At 38.2% G+C, this 19144-nt stretch overlaps 1 protein-coding gene across 2 annotated transcripts in view; it reads left to right on the forward strand.

The window, feature by feature from the left end:
• Window positions 1-19144, forward strand: part of POU2F3 (POU class 2 homeobox 3) — a 479623-nt gene that overhangs the window by 313043 nt on the left and 147436 nt on the right. For both annotated transcript variants that reach the window (XM_044081151.1, XM_044081152.1), the window contains exon 3: window positions 18321-18355. In XM_044081151.1, coding sequence (XP_043937086.1) covers window positions 18321-18355 — 35 coding nt within the window. The remainder of the gene's footprint in view (window positions 1-18320; window positions 18356-19144) is intronic.

The raw sequence follows: 19144 nt of genomic DNA on the forward strand, positions 1-19144 counted from the left end.
TGTAAAAATGATGTGTAACATTTACAATTGCAATACAGTACTGCAATTTACAGCACTTGCATTTCTTAAACCAAAAGCTGCTGATATTTGCATTATAGGTTGTGTTCATTTCTCTTCTTAATAAAGCAAAAATGTATGGTAAGAATAATAGTTTATAATGACCTTTCAGTCAGAGTTTAAAACTGAACAAGTGAGCAGAAAGGAGAGGATATACTACACCTAGTCCAGTGTTAGGTTAAAGTTCAGATTTCTGTACACTGAATGCATTTTACCAAAGATTGCAAGAAATGCATAACATAAACACAACTAAATCCAGATAAATGTACCCACATATCTAAACCTGATACTGTGGCATTGTTCGATTGAACTATATGATACCATAGGCAAATACAGAAGATGCTGTTATACCTCTCATTTTGTCATCTTAAAAAGAAATCTAGTCCAGTTAATGAAATGTACACCCTAGCAAAAAGAGAAATCATAAATTTATTCTCATGTAAATAAAAAAGGAATCAAAGCTTAAATGTCACAGTGTGGTCAGAGCACTAAATATTCTATCTACGTCATTCAGTGATGTCCTCTCTGGGCATTTCTTCAAGCTAAGCCAACATTTCACCAGGCAATTTATTTTGCTTTATGTTTGTGATTGGAGAGGTATCTGCTCCACAATAATGACTCTACACAACATTACTACAGTGAGCTAAAGCATTTAAAGTAATAATCAAAATACATTTGACCACTCCCTTGGGGATAAAGCAATATGTTATCCACATTAAAAGTACAAAATTATAATGGGACTGATAAAGCTAAATATGCTGCCTTTTCCCAACCAAAAAAGCCTGCATTTAGCTTGTACAGTTAAGTAAACAAGCGTATTTATTGTTAGCTAACTTTTTAAGATGCTGCCATACCAGAACTAAGACTTTACAAAACATGATTCCTCTGACAAAAGTGTAGAGTAAATGACTTTAGTTTAAGTAAAGTTTGCACAGCTGGTGTTCATAATTATGTCTCTTTTCCCCTAAGCACAAAACTATGCAGCTCCACTGGAAAGTGCAATATAACAATTTGTTTTCCTCCCAGGCACAAACATACATCCAAAGAAGCAATTGGGTTGTGCACTATTCTACAACAACCAAACCTGCCTCCAAGCTGGAAAAAAAAGTATTGGAGACTTGACTGTTTTAAGTCTGTTCAAAGTTGTGTGTCTCCTTGGAAACAGCAGCAATGCATGAAGTCTGGAATATATTTTGGTACCCATGTGAAATGAAAATTGCATTTGTATTCCTATAAAGGCAATGTGATTAATAAATCTACTTAATTTTCAGAATGTTTGATGTGATATAGTACCAACTATGGCATGCTAATGAATAAATAAGTCTAGCATGGCTTTTGCTTTTATTTAGCAGCAATCTTTCTTTTTCTGCCTAGCTTCCTCAAAAATAAGTCTGATTCTAGATTTCATTAAGCCACAATAAAAGCAATGCCACCGTTGGACTGCATGTGGTCTTCATCATCACACCCCCCCCCCATTTCCTACTTTTATACATTGGGTCGGGATGCTGCCTAGACTGTCTCAATCTGTCTTGACTCAGTGCCACTCTTGTACCTTCTGCAACACTCATTGAATCAAGACCGATTGAGACTGTGTAGGCAACATCCCAACCCCATGTATAAAAGTCGGGAAAAGGGGGGAGGGGTGATGATAATAGTGATGCAGATATTCTACTACATAATTAGTACGTCTCTTAGCTGTACTCCCTGGTTTGCTCTTGCCTTCTTCCTGTTTGTGCCAAACCTTCACGTGATTGTTCTGCTTTTCTGGCATGTGCTGCTTTTCTGGCATGTGCTAAAACTACCATAATGTGTTCTCTTTGACCTTCTCTGCAAGTGGAACTACTTGGGCTTCTGCTCTGATGTTGTTGTGCAACTTTTAGGAGAAAATCTAAACTGTTTCACATATGAAAATGCATTGCCTGTTTGTGTTTTTATTTTTTGGCATTAAATAGTTTATTCTCCTAAAATTTGTACAGTGTCTGCTTAAAAAATTCCAAAATTCAATTTTGTGTTTGTGCATATGTCGGGCTTAACTACAGTTTGTCATCTGGAGGTTTAGGAATGATATTCTGCTCTGATGTTCTCATTTCTTCATCTGTCACACAGTGACCATCCTACCAACAATCTCCGGCACTTCATCTCCATCACCTTTAGCTTCCGCGACTGCTCTGCTTTTTACTGCCCAGGTTTCTGTACTATATACAGTAGTACTGATTGCACCACTGTTTTGTGCACCTTAATTTGCAGCTCCTTTAACGGTCTTTCACAAACTACCCCTGACACACTGTGCCAGTTAGCTTCAGCCCCTCTGATTCTAGCTTTGATTTCTTGGTTCAAACTTCACTTCTTCGCAACCATTCCTGTCAGATATTTCAAGCTGTTAACCTCTTCCATTTGTTTTCATTCTCCGTTATTTCTCAGCTTCTTCTGATTTCTCCTGTTCACTGCTATTACAGCTGTCTTATCTGTACTCTGTGTACCTTTGATTTCACATTCCATTCTCCTATCATTTGCTGAAGTTCTTGCTTAGTCTGTCACATGATCAACATACAGCAGCTTTGTTGGTCTGCCTCCTCCAACCTGTTTACTAATGTGGTCCATCAGTATTAACAGCAGTGGGCTTAGCTAAATCTTGATGCACACTCACTCTGGATACCCCTCTGTGAGTCTAACACTGCTCATACTTGTGTCGTTGAGTCCTTGTACATAGCCTACACTAATACTGCCAATGCTTCTGTGTCTTCAGGATATCAAAGGACTGCCCAAATCTGCTTTTTGGGGGCAAATTTGGTTATGCACCACCTCCAAATATGACCACACTGACACCCAAATGTGGTATATAGCTTACATCTTGGCCAGTGGACTAGCATAAGAGAACCAAATGTGATTTAAGGAAATGGAGAGAGGTTCTTCACTCAGGATGTGGAGGTAGGTAAATGGAGTCCTCCATTAAGACCCATTTCGGTCATAACTTGAGCCAAAGGCTGCACAGGTAGTAAATTATCAGCAGCAGCAACCCCCCCCCCCCAGTTTTTTGATATAGAGCTGGGTTGTCAGATCAACAACTACCACCACTCCTCTTGATTCACTGCCAATTTCTTACCTTCTTTGACAGTCATGCTTTACTATCACAGGACTTATCTTGCACAATCCATCCTTTTTTTTTTTTTTTTTTTTTTTTTTTTTTTTTTTTTGGGGGGGGTTAAACATCCTCGTTTCCTCTTGCCTTCTTTCTCTCCCAAATTATCTTCCACTTTCCTTCACATGTGACCAAATGACCACAATCTGTTCTCTCTGACCTTTTCTGCAACTGGAGTTACTTTGGCTTTTGCTGTGATCATTTCTTTTTAGTCCAGAAATAATTGCATTTGTTAAGAAGGTAAATGCACAGACAAACTGCAGAATATTAATAACAAGCGATTAACACAGTCCTACTATAAAATAACTGTTTTTATGAATGAACAGCTGCCAGAGAATAGCATGCAAGTTGTGGTGTTTAAAGGCTACAGTGATAGGAAGTAAACTTAAGTAGCAAGGAAGAACTTTACAATGGCATGGCGTTGCATAAGTCAATTCGTAATTTGCCCTAGTTTCTGGAACACCTAACAAATGATGGCCGTAACTCCCATTCATTAAGTAGGTCTATAAATTCTTATACATTTACTCAAGTTTTAGAATTTCAACCTGTTACATCATCTTTCCCTTACATAATTATACTTTGTGGCTGTATGCATAATTATACTCCGTGGTTGTATAGCTATGGAGAAAAGAAAGAAGGTCATATACAAATAATCACAGCAGGTATGCAAATTGGTGATTCATAGGTCTCTAGGCTTGGCAACAAATGACCCAACACCCTAGTTTGAGCCTAAAGATATGAATTTATCAGTACTCTATAACATGAATAACTACTACCTAATTTCAGCCCCTTTTGATGATGGTTTGAGGGACAAGACCAGGGTGCTTTGTGGATGTGTAGGTCACACAGAACTGGATTTTTTTAGGCTTTGTAGGTGAGGCAGAGGATTCCTCCACTCCACCCCCACCTACAAGACGCTGTTTGAAACACACAAATCACTTTCTCTTAAGATAGTCTGTGTAGCACAAAGAAGACCTGTCCTTGATCTTTTAGTGATTAAACACTGGGGTATTTTGAGTTAAATCATATGTTTAGGCAACTGCATAACAAAGATATTGTATTCTATTATGGGTCTGATGAGCAAAGATAACTTATTTTGACCTAGAAGATATACCCCTGATAATCATCCTGGCTTCATAAAATGATTTTCTAATGACAGCGGCTACATGGTGATCAAAGGATTGTTCTTTATCAAAGAAAGTGCCCATGTACCCAATAGCAGTGCCAGTTTTCAAAGGGATATCATCCATGTCATGTGTATGAGTGTCCATGGTTATGAAAGGACATAGTACTACATTTCTTAACACTTAGCTTAAGGTTGTGGTCTAGCAGAACTTGTCTGTACATGTTAGACCATCGCAGATAATCTGGAAGTGAGAGTTTACAACAGCTCCAAGTCCTCTACAGACCCTTGACGTCATCCCTGGCACCCAAAAGGTAAATACTAAAAATAGATCCAAGGACTGATCCCCAAGTACACTACTAGCAACAACCATTTTCAATGACTGAGTATCCCCTATGATAATAGACTGGGTTCTATCAAGTCAGTTTGCTATCCATTGGATAACATGGGGGTTTACATTTCATTCAATAAGGTTGTAGGTCATGTCAGAATGTGTGATGGTATCAAAGGCCTTATTCACATCCAGTTAAGCACTGTAAACTGAATTGTCTGCATCTGATGTCAGTGCTTGTTAAAAATACAGTTTTATCAAATGCTTTATCTGCTTATTGTTGGGATGCCACGTACTGTTTAGCCTTATACACTATTCATAACTTTTTAAAGTTAATGGCAGACATTTCTGTAATCTGATTACATATAATGGAATAATGTTAAGCATTCACTTAAATCCATAACTTTTAGATTACGATTAGAGATGATGAGGAATACTGTCTTTTTTTTATAAGAACATTTTTATTAATTTAACACATTTACAATATATACACAGGAAGAAATTCAACATTGCATATTGTTATACTATGATAGGAATACATTAAATATGAATACTTTGAGTTAAATAGTAAAATGAGTTGGTCTGAAATATGTTTTGTTTAGTGTGATTGTAGATGAGGCACTGTGATCAGAACATCACGAATACCACACTTAATGCCCTTCTGGGATGAGGTTTTGCCAAGTTTTCCCTACGTTAACATAAGCAAGTCTGTGGTTGCTACTTGTAAAGTCAGAAAGGGGACTACACATCTATAGTACACAAGAGTTCTTTAACTGGAGGATGCAGCATTGGCTTAGACTATATGAAGAAATGTTACTGGCTCGTCATTAGGATCCTAGAGAGATCCACTTTCGGTATTAAACAACTATTAGTGTACATCATATTTACTCAGTTAATGCAGACACAAAAATTAACAGAAAACACTGGGTGGACCAGATCATTCAGACAAATTAAAATACAGAGCATTTGATTGTTTGGCTAAGCACATATTTCAGATGTTTAGAATCCCAGCCTTGTTCAATAAAAGGAATCTTCCCTGAGCAAACATGGTAAGTTGATTATGATATAATATATTGTACCATGAAAACTAGATATTTAAGGCAGATTCTATGGTATAGATGGATAAAACCCTAATGACACCACAGACATGTGTTTAGTTAATGGCACAGGAAGTTGAAAGACTGTCAGCAGAGGGTAGGCCTGAGCAGCCAGTTCATCCATTCTGGGATGCAGGAAGTGATGTGGTCAGCAGCAGTGTTGACCCCTGCAGGTGTGGAAGAATTACAAAATGCAGCACTATGTGCTAACCAATGATGACACTGTCTTGGAAGCCCAAGGGGATGGGTGCGCATGAATGCATACATGCGTCTCTGTACAAAGCAGTGGCTTGTGAGTCACAGTTGCTGCAGGAATGGGTTAGGTCATGGGAAGAGGCAAGTGTGCCATGTAGTTGATGGTCAAGTTTCTGTGCATGACTCTCCGCTCAGGACGTTATGAATGGGAGTATGGGCTTTTACCCTGGTTGGAGTATTACCACAGTCAGTGAATGAATGGGTCAGATCTTCCTCTTATAAAGAGCAACTGGGTCTATATGGGGCTGTGAAAAGGCTTGCAGTTTTCTTTTCTTTTATCCCTGTAAATGGATTGATCCAAAGGCCCCTTTTTAGCTATAACCATAGTCTAAAGGTAGATATTACATTTACTACAAAACCCTGAAAAGAGAGAACATACAGGGCAGTAAACATAAATTTGAGTTATACACTGAGCAAATAACAATAAATGATTGAGGATAAAACTATATACAATGTTTTAGACACTTTTTTGTCTCAGTAGCTAATAGGAAATAGAGCAACAAATTACCTAGGTGGGCACTTGGTGCAAAATTGGAACACTTCTCCAAATAATAACATGCATGTAGTTTGCAATGAAATGCTTAATTAGTTTGATACAGATTCTGAAAAGTGATAAATCCACTTAAAAGCTTCTTATTTCTTCAGCTAAATTTTAGAGAATGCGAGAAATATGCCATTGCAAGATAGATGCCTTAATATCATCATCAAGCTAAGATCTTTATAAACTATTTTCGCTGTTGCCATGTTTCTTTTTCTGCTGTTTTCATTTTTATTGTAGGAAGGCTGCATATTGAGGCACTAACATGAAACCAGACAGCAAAATAGTTAGCCTAATAGGAAGGATTCTGAATTCAAATGTGACCTTATACTTCTCTGTCATACTTTATTGATTACAATTTTCAGCTCCCATAAAATGTTGGGATAACGAAGTTCTTCAGTGGGTGGACCCTCATCAAAAGTTCATTCTGAATTAGTCTGATCCTTTTCTGTTCTAGTTGTGTGGATTGTTATAAGATTCATCCAAAATGGTGTGGCCACTTGTGCTGAAAAAAGGTTTTTATGCTCTCAAATTGCTAAGGTAGAGAAAGGTCTTATGTCAGCAACTGTAGATTTGGATGATATCTCCATAAGCCAAACTAATGAAAAAGGTGGCACTAACACAATTTATTTTTTCCTTTACTTTCAGGGTCTTCTGGCATTTTATTAAAGTGACTTTAGGCCATGTCGCAAGGTAGCTACAACCCTCATTAAAATATACAACCACATTCTGTAACAAATGAACAATGAGAAGGCAACTGATTCCTCTTCCTATCCTGTCCATAGAGTTTGAGATGCTCCTTCTCACCTTCCAAGGCCTCAGCAGTGGTACGACTAGCTCTAAAATGTTGCAGAAGCTACCTCCTATATCAAAGTCAGATGGTGAAACTTGACTAGGCTGTCCTTATCTCTTCACTGTACAGAACAGCTTTGCTCCGCAATCTGTAGCTCATTTCTGTTGTGAAGTGTATGACAGTTCCCTGTAAAAGTGTTTCAGAAATAGCCATGTGGTGCAGAATGCATATAACTCTTCATTATATACCTGCTCTTCCAAGCATCGGGCATTTGGGGGGGAAACTTCCCTATTGCATTACTGATGCAGGAAAATTACTGAGAAATAAAATCTAATTGTTATGTCTGCTAAAAAGGCATCCTGTTTGGCGGTCAGAAAAAAGGTTTTGTCAGAACTCTGCATCTCCCACTGAAATATTTCAGTGTTTCTTCTACATTTGATGTATACCGACTATCTCCTCATTTAACAAGCTCCATATTAACTATGTGGCTTAAATTACACTTGTGTTATGACAGAAGATGTTAGTAATCCTGTGTAGCCTGCTTTTCCAATGTGTATAACATTCTACCTCCTTTCCATCTTTCCCTTCCTTAACACCGTTTGCTCACCTGACCATGTCTTGAGTGCTTCTGTACAGTCCAACACCACTGTTTCAAGAGTCCTAGTCCTTATACTTTACTGTTTTTCTTCTCCGCTTCTGTCCTTACTGTTCAGTATGACCCTTTACACCCTTTACATCCTCCTAATGAGCTCTTGTGCACCTGTTTCATTTCCCCCTGTCTCCAGGGAGAAGAGCTGCATCTCTTTCTTGTCAAATTTCTTCTCTACCATTCTCCATACCCTTCTGGTGGCTTCCAGCCCTCAAGCAGTCTGTTATCCCTCTCTTCATATGGCTGACGTAAGTGCAAAAATTCTGAATGTTTGGTCTTATTTAAAGGTGTATAGGAATCTTTGTGTGTTCTTCTGTAAAGAACGGTCTTGCCCCTTTCTACAAAATATCTAGTCTCCAGTCTATCTTCATGGAAGAGTATTAGTAAGCCTGATAAACTAAAATGTCAGCCACATATTACAAAGTTGGTGGATTTGTAGCTGAAGCTGATAACCTGGATCACCACTGTATCTTGCCCTGTGCTTCAGCAGTATGTCACCTTTCTACAGTTCTCTGCTGCTTACATATTGCTGCAAAACTGTGGAGACAGCTGAGTGGCAAGCCGAACATGTGCCTTTATCCATAAGGAAGCTAATATCATCATCCATAGAGCATCAACTCCACCTTCCCAGGATCCACCAGGCATCTACTGCTGGATTCTTCTGCACCTCTTCTGCCAGGTTGTAAAGCAACCTACCACATAATATAAGGATCTCAACTATACAAAAGAAGCCAGAACATTGACTTACTAAATACAGAAATTCTGCTTACAGTACAGTAACCTACAACCTTCAATATAGATTCATGTTGAGTCACTGAAGGTAATTTTTTTGAATGGGGAAAAAATGAAAACTGTTCAATCTTCAAACAACTAAACAGTTTTATTTTTGCAGGGTACACACCCCCAGACTTGGATATACCATCTCTTAGTTTGCACAATAGTGGAGAAAAAACAAACTCACTATTTTGGTGAAGAGTGCTCACTTATTTTGTTTGATGAGATGACATGCTACCCTCCAAGGTCAACCAAAGCACTACTGTTCCTTGTTAGCTGTTGGGGGGCTTACATCAGTCAGGTTACTGGAAGGGTTGTGCAGGAGCCTATAGATGGCAGAGGACTGTGGAATGATGAGGCACTGCTGAAGTTTAGACCATTTTAGGCCAGAGACTAAAGCAGCAATGTTCTTGTTTCTAAACATTGTTCCATCTCTTGCCACATTTTCTGTACTGTGCCATATGTAGGTATTCCTCTGCTTTAAGAGCTATACATTCATATAGCATCCACAATATAGTTAGTTAAATACTACTTAACAACTTCTTACTAATCTAACTACTGCAAGTAGCCATAAGTGGTGCTTTGAATGATCCTGCTATCCACAAAATGCTGAGCACTAACTCTGACCTTAGCTTGGCTGGGTGTCATTTAAGAGATGAAGCCCTGACCGCTCTTAATTTGCACAACAGTGGTTAGTTATTAGAAGCATGGGGCTGGAGAAGCTGGGCCCAGACAGATTGAGCAGGCAGTGCAGGCCCTCCACCCTGGGGGAAGGAGGCAGCTTGACTCTTTGCATTGGTGACACCTACAGCAGTGAAAATGTAGTACCTGCGTCACTGGGGCTTAGTAAGTATTTGCTGCAATAGTCAGTGTTTTATGATCGGGAGATTTTCCTGTGTAGGAGTGTGTACTCAAATCCTCTGGGTGGGGGACAGCCACTGCAGAACTCACAAAGCCACTGAGCAAAGTAGGCAGGGAACACCTGGATAAACAGCATAAACCATTCCCCAATATCAAACTCTCATCACACCGGATGCGGATGTTGGAGAGATACCCTTTACAAGAGAACAATTAAGCTGTAGGGCTTTAATCCTAACTGGAGAAGGAATGGGCCCAGCTGTCAACTCCCAAGTAATGAATCCAGTGATGTTGTTAGGCCAAGCTCATTCTCCATAAGAACAAGTGGATCAAGTTGGTACAGGTTAAGTGATTGACTGGATCATTCCTGTGGATAGGAAAAAATCCCTGTCCGTGGTTCTCCTTCATATACTCACCAAGTCCTATACTGTTTTTTTACACAGGCTTGTCCATTTCTGCTACAACTTATTTCATTAAATTATTTATTACTGTAACTTACTACTATTTCTCTCTTACTTATCTGTTACCAGATTTTCTTTGTTTACTATTACTTTTAACAAAGTTATAGCCCGTTTCTGTTTGAACCTGGTTTCAGTGTAAAAAGTGATACCGTGACAGCAAATATAATTAAATAAATGCATAAGTACTTTTGTATACACTGCTGCTAACCTCAAACTCTTAATATTTAAAATGGTGATTAATTGTCAGACACAGGAAACTGAGTAACAATGACTGGAAGACAAACCAGTGATAGCCAAAAGGACTGAAATAACTGTCCAGTCCAATGTTAGCTTCAGAGTGGGAGTACTATTGTAAGGGAATGGATGTTCGGACTATGTGTACAACAGTGTGAAAAAATGTTATTGTGATGCCCCTTCTCTGCGCCAGTAATGAAGCAGCCTCAGGCCTCACCACTGACACCAGTGAGTGGCGTTTACTTTAAACAAAGATAGATGCACACAATTTCCAGATGTAGCTCTCTGCACCAACCATTATTTCCCTTAAGAGCACACAGAGAACACACTCCCATCCTGGTGCTGGAGTTTCCCTGTCTCTCAGCTAGCCCCAAATAGGACCCAACACTGACCACAGCTATAGGGTTGACTCCTCAGCTGAGTGTTCCAAGCCAAGTGTCCCTGCTCCAAGTAGCTGACATACACACGCACATATTTACCAGCTATGCCCAAGCTATAAGATAGTTCCACCACCAGAACATTCCAAAGCCAGCTACTCTAAGGCACTTGCAAGGAGACCCAATTATACTGAGTAAAATTAATACTAATGCAAATGATAGTGTTTAACCAATGTATCAAGGCTTTCAGGAGTGGCCACAGTGTCACCAAATTAATATAAGTACTCCTAAAGGTTAAAATATTCTCCAAAAGACCAGCCACAATAAAACGTTTAACTATTTAATAATAAATAAAATGAAAATACTACACATCCATGTACAATAAACACCAGAGTTTCAATCACAGGAAATATTAAAAATAGCAGCTGGATAGATTCACACAGATACAGAAAAACAGTACTTAACTAATGTCACTGTTTTATTGACTGATCTAAAGCTTAACTATTCCCTGGTTACTTACTAAAGCAAGGCAAGATAAAGTGAGTTAATGGTCCTTCTTTGTCAGGTTTCACAGACAGACTGCCCTGAGACTTCTGTCTTATCCAGTGTTAAAACATCATTTCAGTGCTGAAGTACAGAATGACATCACATACATCTTGTCATCTGACTCTGGTTCCCACACTACCCCCTTTACTAGAAACTGAACCTGAATCTAGCAGATATGTTACCATACACACACAGAGCTTTGCTAAGATGTGTTAAAGCATCTGGAAGCTGTAAAACCATTTCAAAACTTCCACCCTTCCAGAGTAGCAATTAGTTCACCCATAAGGACAATACAGTAGGATTCCTAGTCCTGGTTTTCAGACATGTCTCTGGCTGCAATCAGTACTGTAAGATGCAATCTTTATGGCCTAAACCAGGTAATTTAAATTCAGACTATTTTTCAAAGTTAGCTGGACTGAGATTAACCTCCTTTCCTTCCAGTATCCTGTGTTACAATATATTTATTTCAACAGTTACAATACAGTCTGACATACGGGTGTATTTCTCTTCTGTCCAGCAGGACCCACTGTCGGTACATTTTTAACGCAAGCAGCTTTACAAATATATTTTCAACACAAGCACCTGTACAAATCCGTTTGATACACAAATGACATATAATTCTTTACAAAACTCCAGCTAGCTCTGCTGGCATATGTTACACATCCACTGTCCTACTTTTCCTGCCATAGCTGGCAATACCTCACAGGTTTACTATCAAAACATCAAACATCAGAACATCATGCAAACCTGCAGTTTAAATGTGCGATGTGCTGCATATTAAGTATATTGAAATGTCAAAAGGATTAATTCCAGCAAAATCAAGTTTGATATATTCAACATCCTTTTCCCCTGCACCTTTTGCAACAGTGTGGCAAGTGTCCACTTACCTGTCTAATTTTCAGCAATAAGAATGTACCAGTTCAGTACTGCACATTGCTGAAATTCATATTTTTGCAGGGGGCAAGCCCCCCCCTACACCTCTTCCTGTGGTGTGCCTCCCACACCACCTGTAAATTATATATTCCATCTCAGAGATCACGCTACAGTGAGGAAAAGGGGTACATTTCCAGATCCGCACTGTACCATGATCTCTACTTTGTAACATCGACCACATATAAGTGAATGCACAGTGGTATTCACTGCACAGGACACTTGCAGAATTAAAGGATGGCAATGCAGGACTCTGCCAACTAACATTTGACATTCCCATTTTTGCTGAACCTTCATTTTTCATTTTGATAGTAAACCTACCTTACATCATCAGTTACCATTTACCTGTCTAACGTTTGGCAGGCATTATGTTTGTATTTCTTGTTTAAAAACCGTCTGTTTTAGCATCAAGTTATCTACTACAAGAGAAAATTTTGTAGGATGTAAAATTTAGTATTGCATCATTGCATGCACACTGTCTATCCTGCCAGGTATTTCACACATTGGTGATGAGGCAGTATAATTTATTCACCAACATGTCCATCTGCTAAATGAATAGTTGAAGATTTTCTTTCTAACCCTGTTGGTCTTTCCCTTGTAAATCTAATACAGTTCTCAAAAAAAAAAAAAATCCTAGGTCATTTTACATGCAAGTTTTACAAAATCCTAGGTCATTTTACATGCAAGTTTTACAAAGCTAAATTTACTTGTGAAAGTAATCAGCATACAAAATTTTACTGCAGCTTTATTTGAAAGCATCACTGCATGGCATTTCCCTAAAATTACAGATGTACAGTATGGGCAGAATAATAATATATGAAATTTACATATACTGCAATGCACCTGAATGCCTTAATACATGACAAATGTAATAATAGATAATTATATGATTCTACATTCAAACAAGTAAAGCAGTCACATCTGACATGTATTAAGCTAAAATAATTACTGTGAACTGTGAGAACATAATTCCTTGCCAAAGATAAACTAAAAATTGTCATTTTTAATGTAAACTACCCTATTTTCTAGGTTAAGCAGCGATGTAACATCAATCCAGTTGGCTAAAGAGCATCATTGTTACCACAAATGCTGATAATGTTATAGCATTGTCAGTCTGCTAAACAAAAGGATCAGACTATCTGACTTTGCCTTGAATATATATATTTAGGATGATTTTTCATATTAATTCTAGTAGTGTAAGTTTGGAAAAATGGCAGTTGTCAGCATGGTTTGTGAAATTATGAATACACCTTACCCATGTATCTAAACATTCATCAAAAGGGGGAGAGGCAACTGCCAAAGTGGTTTTAACTGGAATGTATTAAGAACACCTTGTAAATTACTTGTATAACTAGGGAATAATCTGAAAATTATTCCTAAAATGTGCTTACTGTCAAAGCACTTCAGTTCTATAGCACAAAATATTCAATAAGATCAAAATACCACCTCAGAAAATGATCTGTAAAGAAGACTGATTCTAAATGGGGAAAAATATATAAATTATTTCATAGTTAAGTGCTAGGCTAGTTGCCCTTGTAGGCCATTTTCTATCCAGTTCACCTCTCAAAGGTGAGAATCAAGCCTTGTACCTTCAGTCTGTGAGGTAACCACCTTAACCCTTAAACTAACTCCAAAACCCTTTGTATCTTAACAAGGAAATTAAGATTAGAGATTAATACATGCTGAAGCAGTTATATGCTAGTAACAGACATTCAGCAGAAAGAGCAAGGCCACAGAAACATTTTAATTTGTTGAAAATTTACATCATGAAACATAATTTGACATAATTCAAAAGGAAAACTTGTATCTTTAGATAAAATAATGATGTAGTTAATGCACTGGAAATGTAGATAGTTGCTAATTTTGTGAAATAACACACAACAGCATTCTTCAAGAAGGTCTATCTGATTAACAAATGATGCCACTGCCATGGTCTTAAACTCAGTGCTAAAAACACACAATTGTACCCTTTGGGAAGTAAACCATCCCAACTAACTACAATGTTGATAATATAACCCCAAAGTCGACCCAGTGGTCAGGGATCTCCGTATACGCACAGACTGTAGCCTTACTTTCGACCACCACTTGCCCCCACAGTGGTGAGGAAATCCTTTTATGTTGTACAACTTATAAGTAAGGGCATAGCATCTAGGTCCAAAGAAGTCATTATCCCACTATACTCTATCCTTATCAGACCAATCCTAGAGTACAACGTTCCCTTTGGTATGTACCTAACCAGGCATGCGCAGCAACTAGAGCGACCTCAGAGGTTCCTTATAAAAAGAATACAAGGCATAACTAATTTGCCTTATGCAGAGCACCTTAAAGCCCTTTCCCTCTACTCTGTCTTCTATAGATTGCTGAAGGGTGATCTATACCTGGCTTACAATGCATCTGCAAACCCCACACTTGTACAGCTCAGAGTACCACAAATACCAGGTCTAGGGACCTGAATTTTGTCTGTGACTTAAAATGAGCATGCCAGAGAGACAGATGTTTGCCAGAGACAGCCCCTCCTATAGGACAGGCTTCCCATCCATGTGAAGCCGAGTTTCTTTTATCCAGTTTTAAGTGCAACCTAGACCAGTTGATGGGAACCGGAAATTTATACCAGGTCTGGCACCCATGTTCCTTATGAACAGAAGTAGTTTTATAAATGCCTAGCTGTCAAATGTCCTGTTCAGATACAGGACATCATTATTGTTTTGGGAAAACTTGGCTAGGTTTTGATAGGCCTCCCAGGTCAGTAGTGTAGCAACAATCTATAAGAATCTGTCTTTTTCTGTAATACACTATGCTGTGTTGCACTTAAATGGCATTTGACTAGATTGTTTGGGAATAACAAATGACACTGTACCTTCTACGCACTTTCAGGCTTTATACTAGCTTGTTTTCTTTAGGCCTGTGTTAAAGATAAATGTCTAATCAGCCATCCTAGTAATCAAAATATAAAAAAATCGGTGTATAAAAATAGTATTAACGCCAGTATTTTATAAAAATTAAGAATCTACCCCTTATTTTCCTCTCGGACCGTGAAATGTAAATGTAATCTTTATCCACCTGTATGGATATCTGTTTGTAGTTCTGCTGTGTCTTTTTTATTAGTAGAGAGACATTCATCTTAGCCCCCACCAACACACATTTTCCATGTTACTCTGATGTTGACTTACCAGTTCTGTATTGGTGAAGTTAATCATTTTTACATGTTTGCAATACATTCCCATGGCAACCAAATGAAGTTACTGAACATGACCTCTCAAAAACTTACTGGAGTACCTAACCCAGTACAAAGTTATAAAATATTCAAATTAATCAAACTTAAATATTGTGTATACAGCAGACCAGATTAATACCATCCCATTCATGTTAAAGGAAAACCGCACCCACAGACTCGAAAAACATTTATTTCATTATGGTTTGGTATTTCCTGCATTATAACACCACTATGGGACTATTTACAGTTTTTGTAATCTTTTAATACATAATTTCGGAGACTGACCAAATGAGGTCTGGCATCTTGAAGTAATTCTGATTGTACAGTCTGCCTCTAGGTATCCCACAATGCAGTGCTAGGCTCTAAATAGTTACATCACACAGACCTCTCTCTTCCTAAAGCTCCTGTCACCGCATTAATTTTACATGCGTACACTGCTGTCTTTCAGTCAGTTTTAAGTAACATTTCATGCCATTCAATGACTACTTAAAACACAAACAGTGCAAATGCCACAGAACAGACTTTCAAAGTGCTTTTTACTGCTGCTGCTTTTTAGAATGGCTGGCTAGTTTTTTTTCTGAAGCCTGAATTGTACTATTTTGACTCATCTCCCATCCCCTTCACACCCAACATCCCTAGCTGTCAAAGTGCTAAGGGTAATTTGAACTCTTACTTGCTGTGATTGACGGCTCACAGCAGGAGACTTGTCTCATGTGTGTTTCCTTGTTCTAGCCTTTATTTCTGTATGGGTAGGGGAAGGGCAAGGACCAGTGAGCTGTGACATCACAGCATGGGTGGGTTTTAGGACTGTGTTATGATGATGTCAGTTTGGGGAGGGAATTGGCCAGAAAACCACCTGTATTCAGTGGCCTTGATGACATCAATGTATTGGAGACTTTTTCAGGGCAGGATAAAAGTTTTTTTAAAGTGAAACCACTACAGTACAGTAAGGTACTGTTCTAGTGGAGAGAGATGGTCAATTTAAAATATTTGAAATGCTGCGTTGTTGTTTATTCATAGCTGGGACTGTAAATAAGGAGAAAAAGGACAGCAAAGTTGAGCATTTAATAGAATCCTGTTGTCCTTTTAGGAGAGCTGTATACAATTTAATGGTATGAGAGGCCACACAGAAACACAAGCAAAGTATTTGTTGATCAAACTGAACTATTGAAAGATCTGTTGATCAAACTGAACTATTGAAAGATCTGTGTCATCGAGTTATCTTACTGGACTGATTTGAAAATATTCTTATAGAAGCAAAAGTTCAGAGGCATCAGAATTTTACTAGTGGAACCATAAAGTTTGTTCAAAAATGTATCGTCAGCATAGATATTTTATCATGGATTTTTGATTAATGGTAAAGTAGGAGAGAAATCTGTTCTTTTTTTAATTAATTAATTAGTTTTTATTATTATTCCTCTCTTGCTTCTTTTTGGGCTACCACAGTGTCCCCATCTGTCGTTGGATATACCAGCCCTTTTTACTGTCCCTAGCTTATCTCCACTCTAAGGATGCATCCCAGGAGAGCTATGCCATTGACTGCTTCCACAGGGGATTTTTTCATTTATGACCCACTCATTGGTATCCAACCCCCTCCCCTGCATTTATCTATTACAGCTGAAGGTTCTTCACTTCTATGGAATGTGCTTCACTGTACGGAATGCCTAGATAAATATCCTTGCCCATCCTTTACTGCCTATGCTTCACATGACCAAGCCACTAACTGGACTGGGTCACCTCAGCCTTGGTTAAGACTTTACACCTCTGTGCTATAGTGCTGCAAACCTGTTTTATGAAGCAATAATTAGCTTGAACTTTTTATCAAGCAATAAACGCAAATTACTTTTCAAGTTTCAGATGCACATGCATGTGTCCTTTATATATATTATCAATGTGTGTATTGCAGTAAAAGTATTTAAATATATGATGGACATTTTTTTTTTTTACTTTTTATCAGTACTAATACTGAAGGACAGCTCAGTGGTGCAGTTGTTAACATTGTTACCTCATAGGAAGAGGTTCTCTGGTTAAATTCTCAGCTGGGGTGCCTTCTGTGTGGAGTCTGCATGTCCTCAATGCATTCATGTAGGTTTCCTCTGGGTGCTCCGGTTGCCTCCCACATTCCAAAGACATGCATTTGGAGCATTTCTCCACGGGCCTCTTCTGAAAATAGTCTCTGTCCCAGTCGGACTTTACTGGTAAACAAATGTTAAATAAAATGTTTGTGTTTCTGGCCACATACAGGTTTGATTTATTTTATATGGATGGACTACAAGAACAGAAAAATTAAGGGTAGATTAATATCATTACTGCAGTGAGGAATTTGTATGCTAATGCATTATTAAAACATTAAGGTAACAAACAAACATTCCTTTAACTTTTATTACATTGATTTTTATAACACTTTTGGGGGAGGGCATTTAAACAATAAATTGTATGCAGAACCTAGATGACATTAAATGTGCTTACATTCCTAGGAATGACTGCCTTATTTTCATTGATTTCCTGTTTTGAAAATAAACAAATGTATAATGTATTTTTGATTGATGCATTCATATTTTAATTGGAATCTCACTGTATAAAAGGCAGCTTTATCTTGATGTGTATATTGGCATATCACTTCATATCCTGAGAAAATACTGAGCGAGTTGTGTGAAACTTAATTGACCATACATTGATTTATTTTTTTATGTGCTGAATCTACACTACATTGTTTTTGTGTAGCTGATTTATGATGAAGTATGATAGTCGCAGTCATGTGCTTATTAGTGATGTAAAGAATCTGTACATATACTGCACACAATTTTATAGCAAATATGACAATGGCGGGATCTAGCTCTGACTAAAACTACTATTGCTGTTATCAAATCAATGAATATCAGATATGTAAAATGTCATTTAGAAGCAAATACATGTTTTATTTATTTTTTTCTTATTTCCGTAGGTAATGAGAGAAATGTCTTGGATTTCAGCAGACAGGTATGTCAAATTCAGTCAACAAACAAAGCAAGATTAGTTATTGTATGTAGCTTATGCAGCATGTGTATTGTTGTTTTTGGTTTTCAAATCTGTGTACAGCACAACTGGACTTTTCATCATTTCTATCAACAGATTTTGAGCACCATTATCTGTACTTACAGAAGTCTTGTATAGACTAGCTAAGCCATAGAATAGTCTGTCTTAATGTCTATACACTAAAACAGAAAACTGTGTGCAAACAGTAACGGGCAGATTGCATTTTCTGTGACTGAATTCTTTTACTGTTTTTAATTTCTCTAAATGTCTTGCATTAAATAAATGATGTTTCACATATCCATCTTCTTTCAGCTTTTTCCCAGTTGGGGGTCGCCACAGCGGATCACTGTCCGCTCGTGATTGGCAGTGGAGTTTTTACGGTGTCGAGTTGCCAGCCCGGCACCCAACCTTCCACAGAAGGCGCACACGCACGCACTCACACCTAGGGCCAATTTAGTGTGTCCAAGCCACGTACAGCATGTCTTTGGGATGTGGGAGGAAACCAGAGCACCCAGAGGAAACCCACGCGACCACAGGGAAGACATGCAGACTCCGCACAGAAGGCACACCAGCCGAGGATCGAACCGGAGAACCTCTTGCTGTGAGGCAAATCGAACTGGAGAACCTCTTGCTGTGAGGCAACAACGCTAACTGCTGCACCACCGTGGCCGCCCAAATGATGTTTCACATATAATTATTCCAAATATCTGAGTTCTTCAAATGAAATAAATAGAAATGTATTATTCTCAAACA

The sequence above is a fragment of the Protopterus annectens genome, chromosome 8.part0 (assembly GCF_019279795.1).
Source record: "Protopterus annectens isolate FY-2018-M chromosome 8.part0, PAN1.0, whole genome shotgun sequence".
NCBI lineage: Eukaryota > Metazoa > Chordata > Ceratodontiformes > Protopteridae > Protopterus > Protopterus annectens.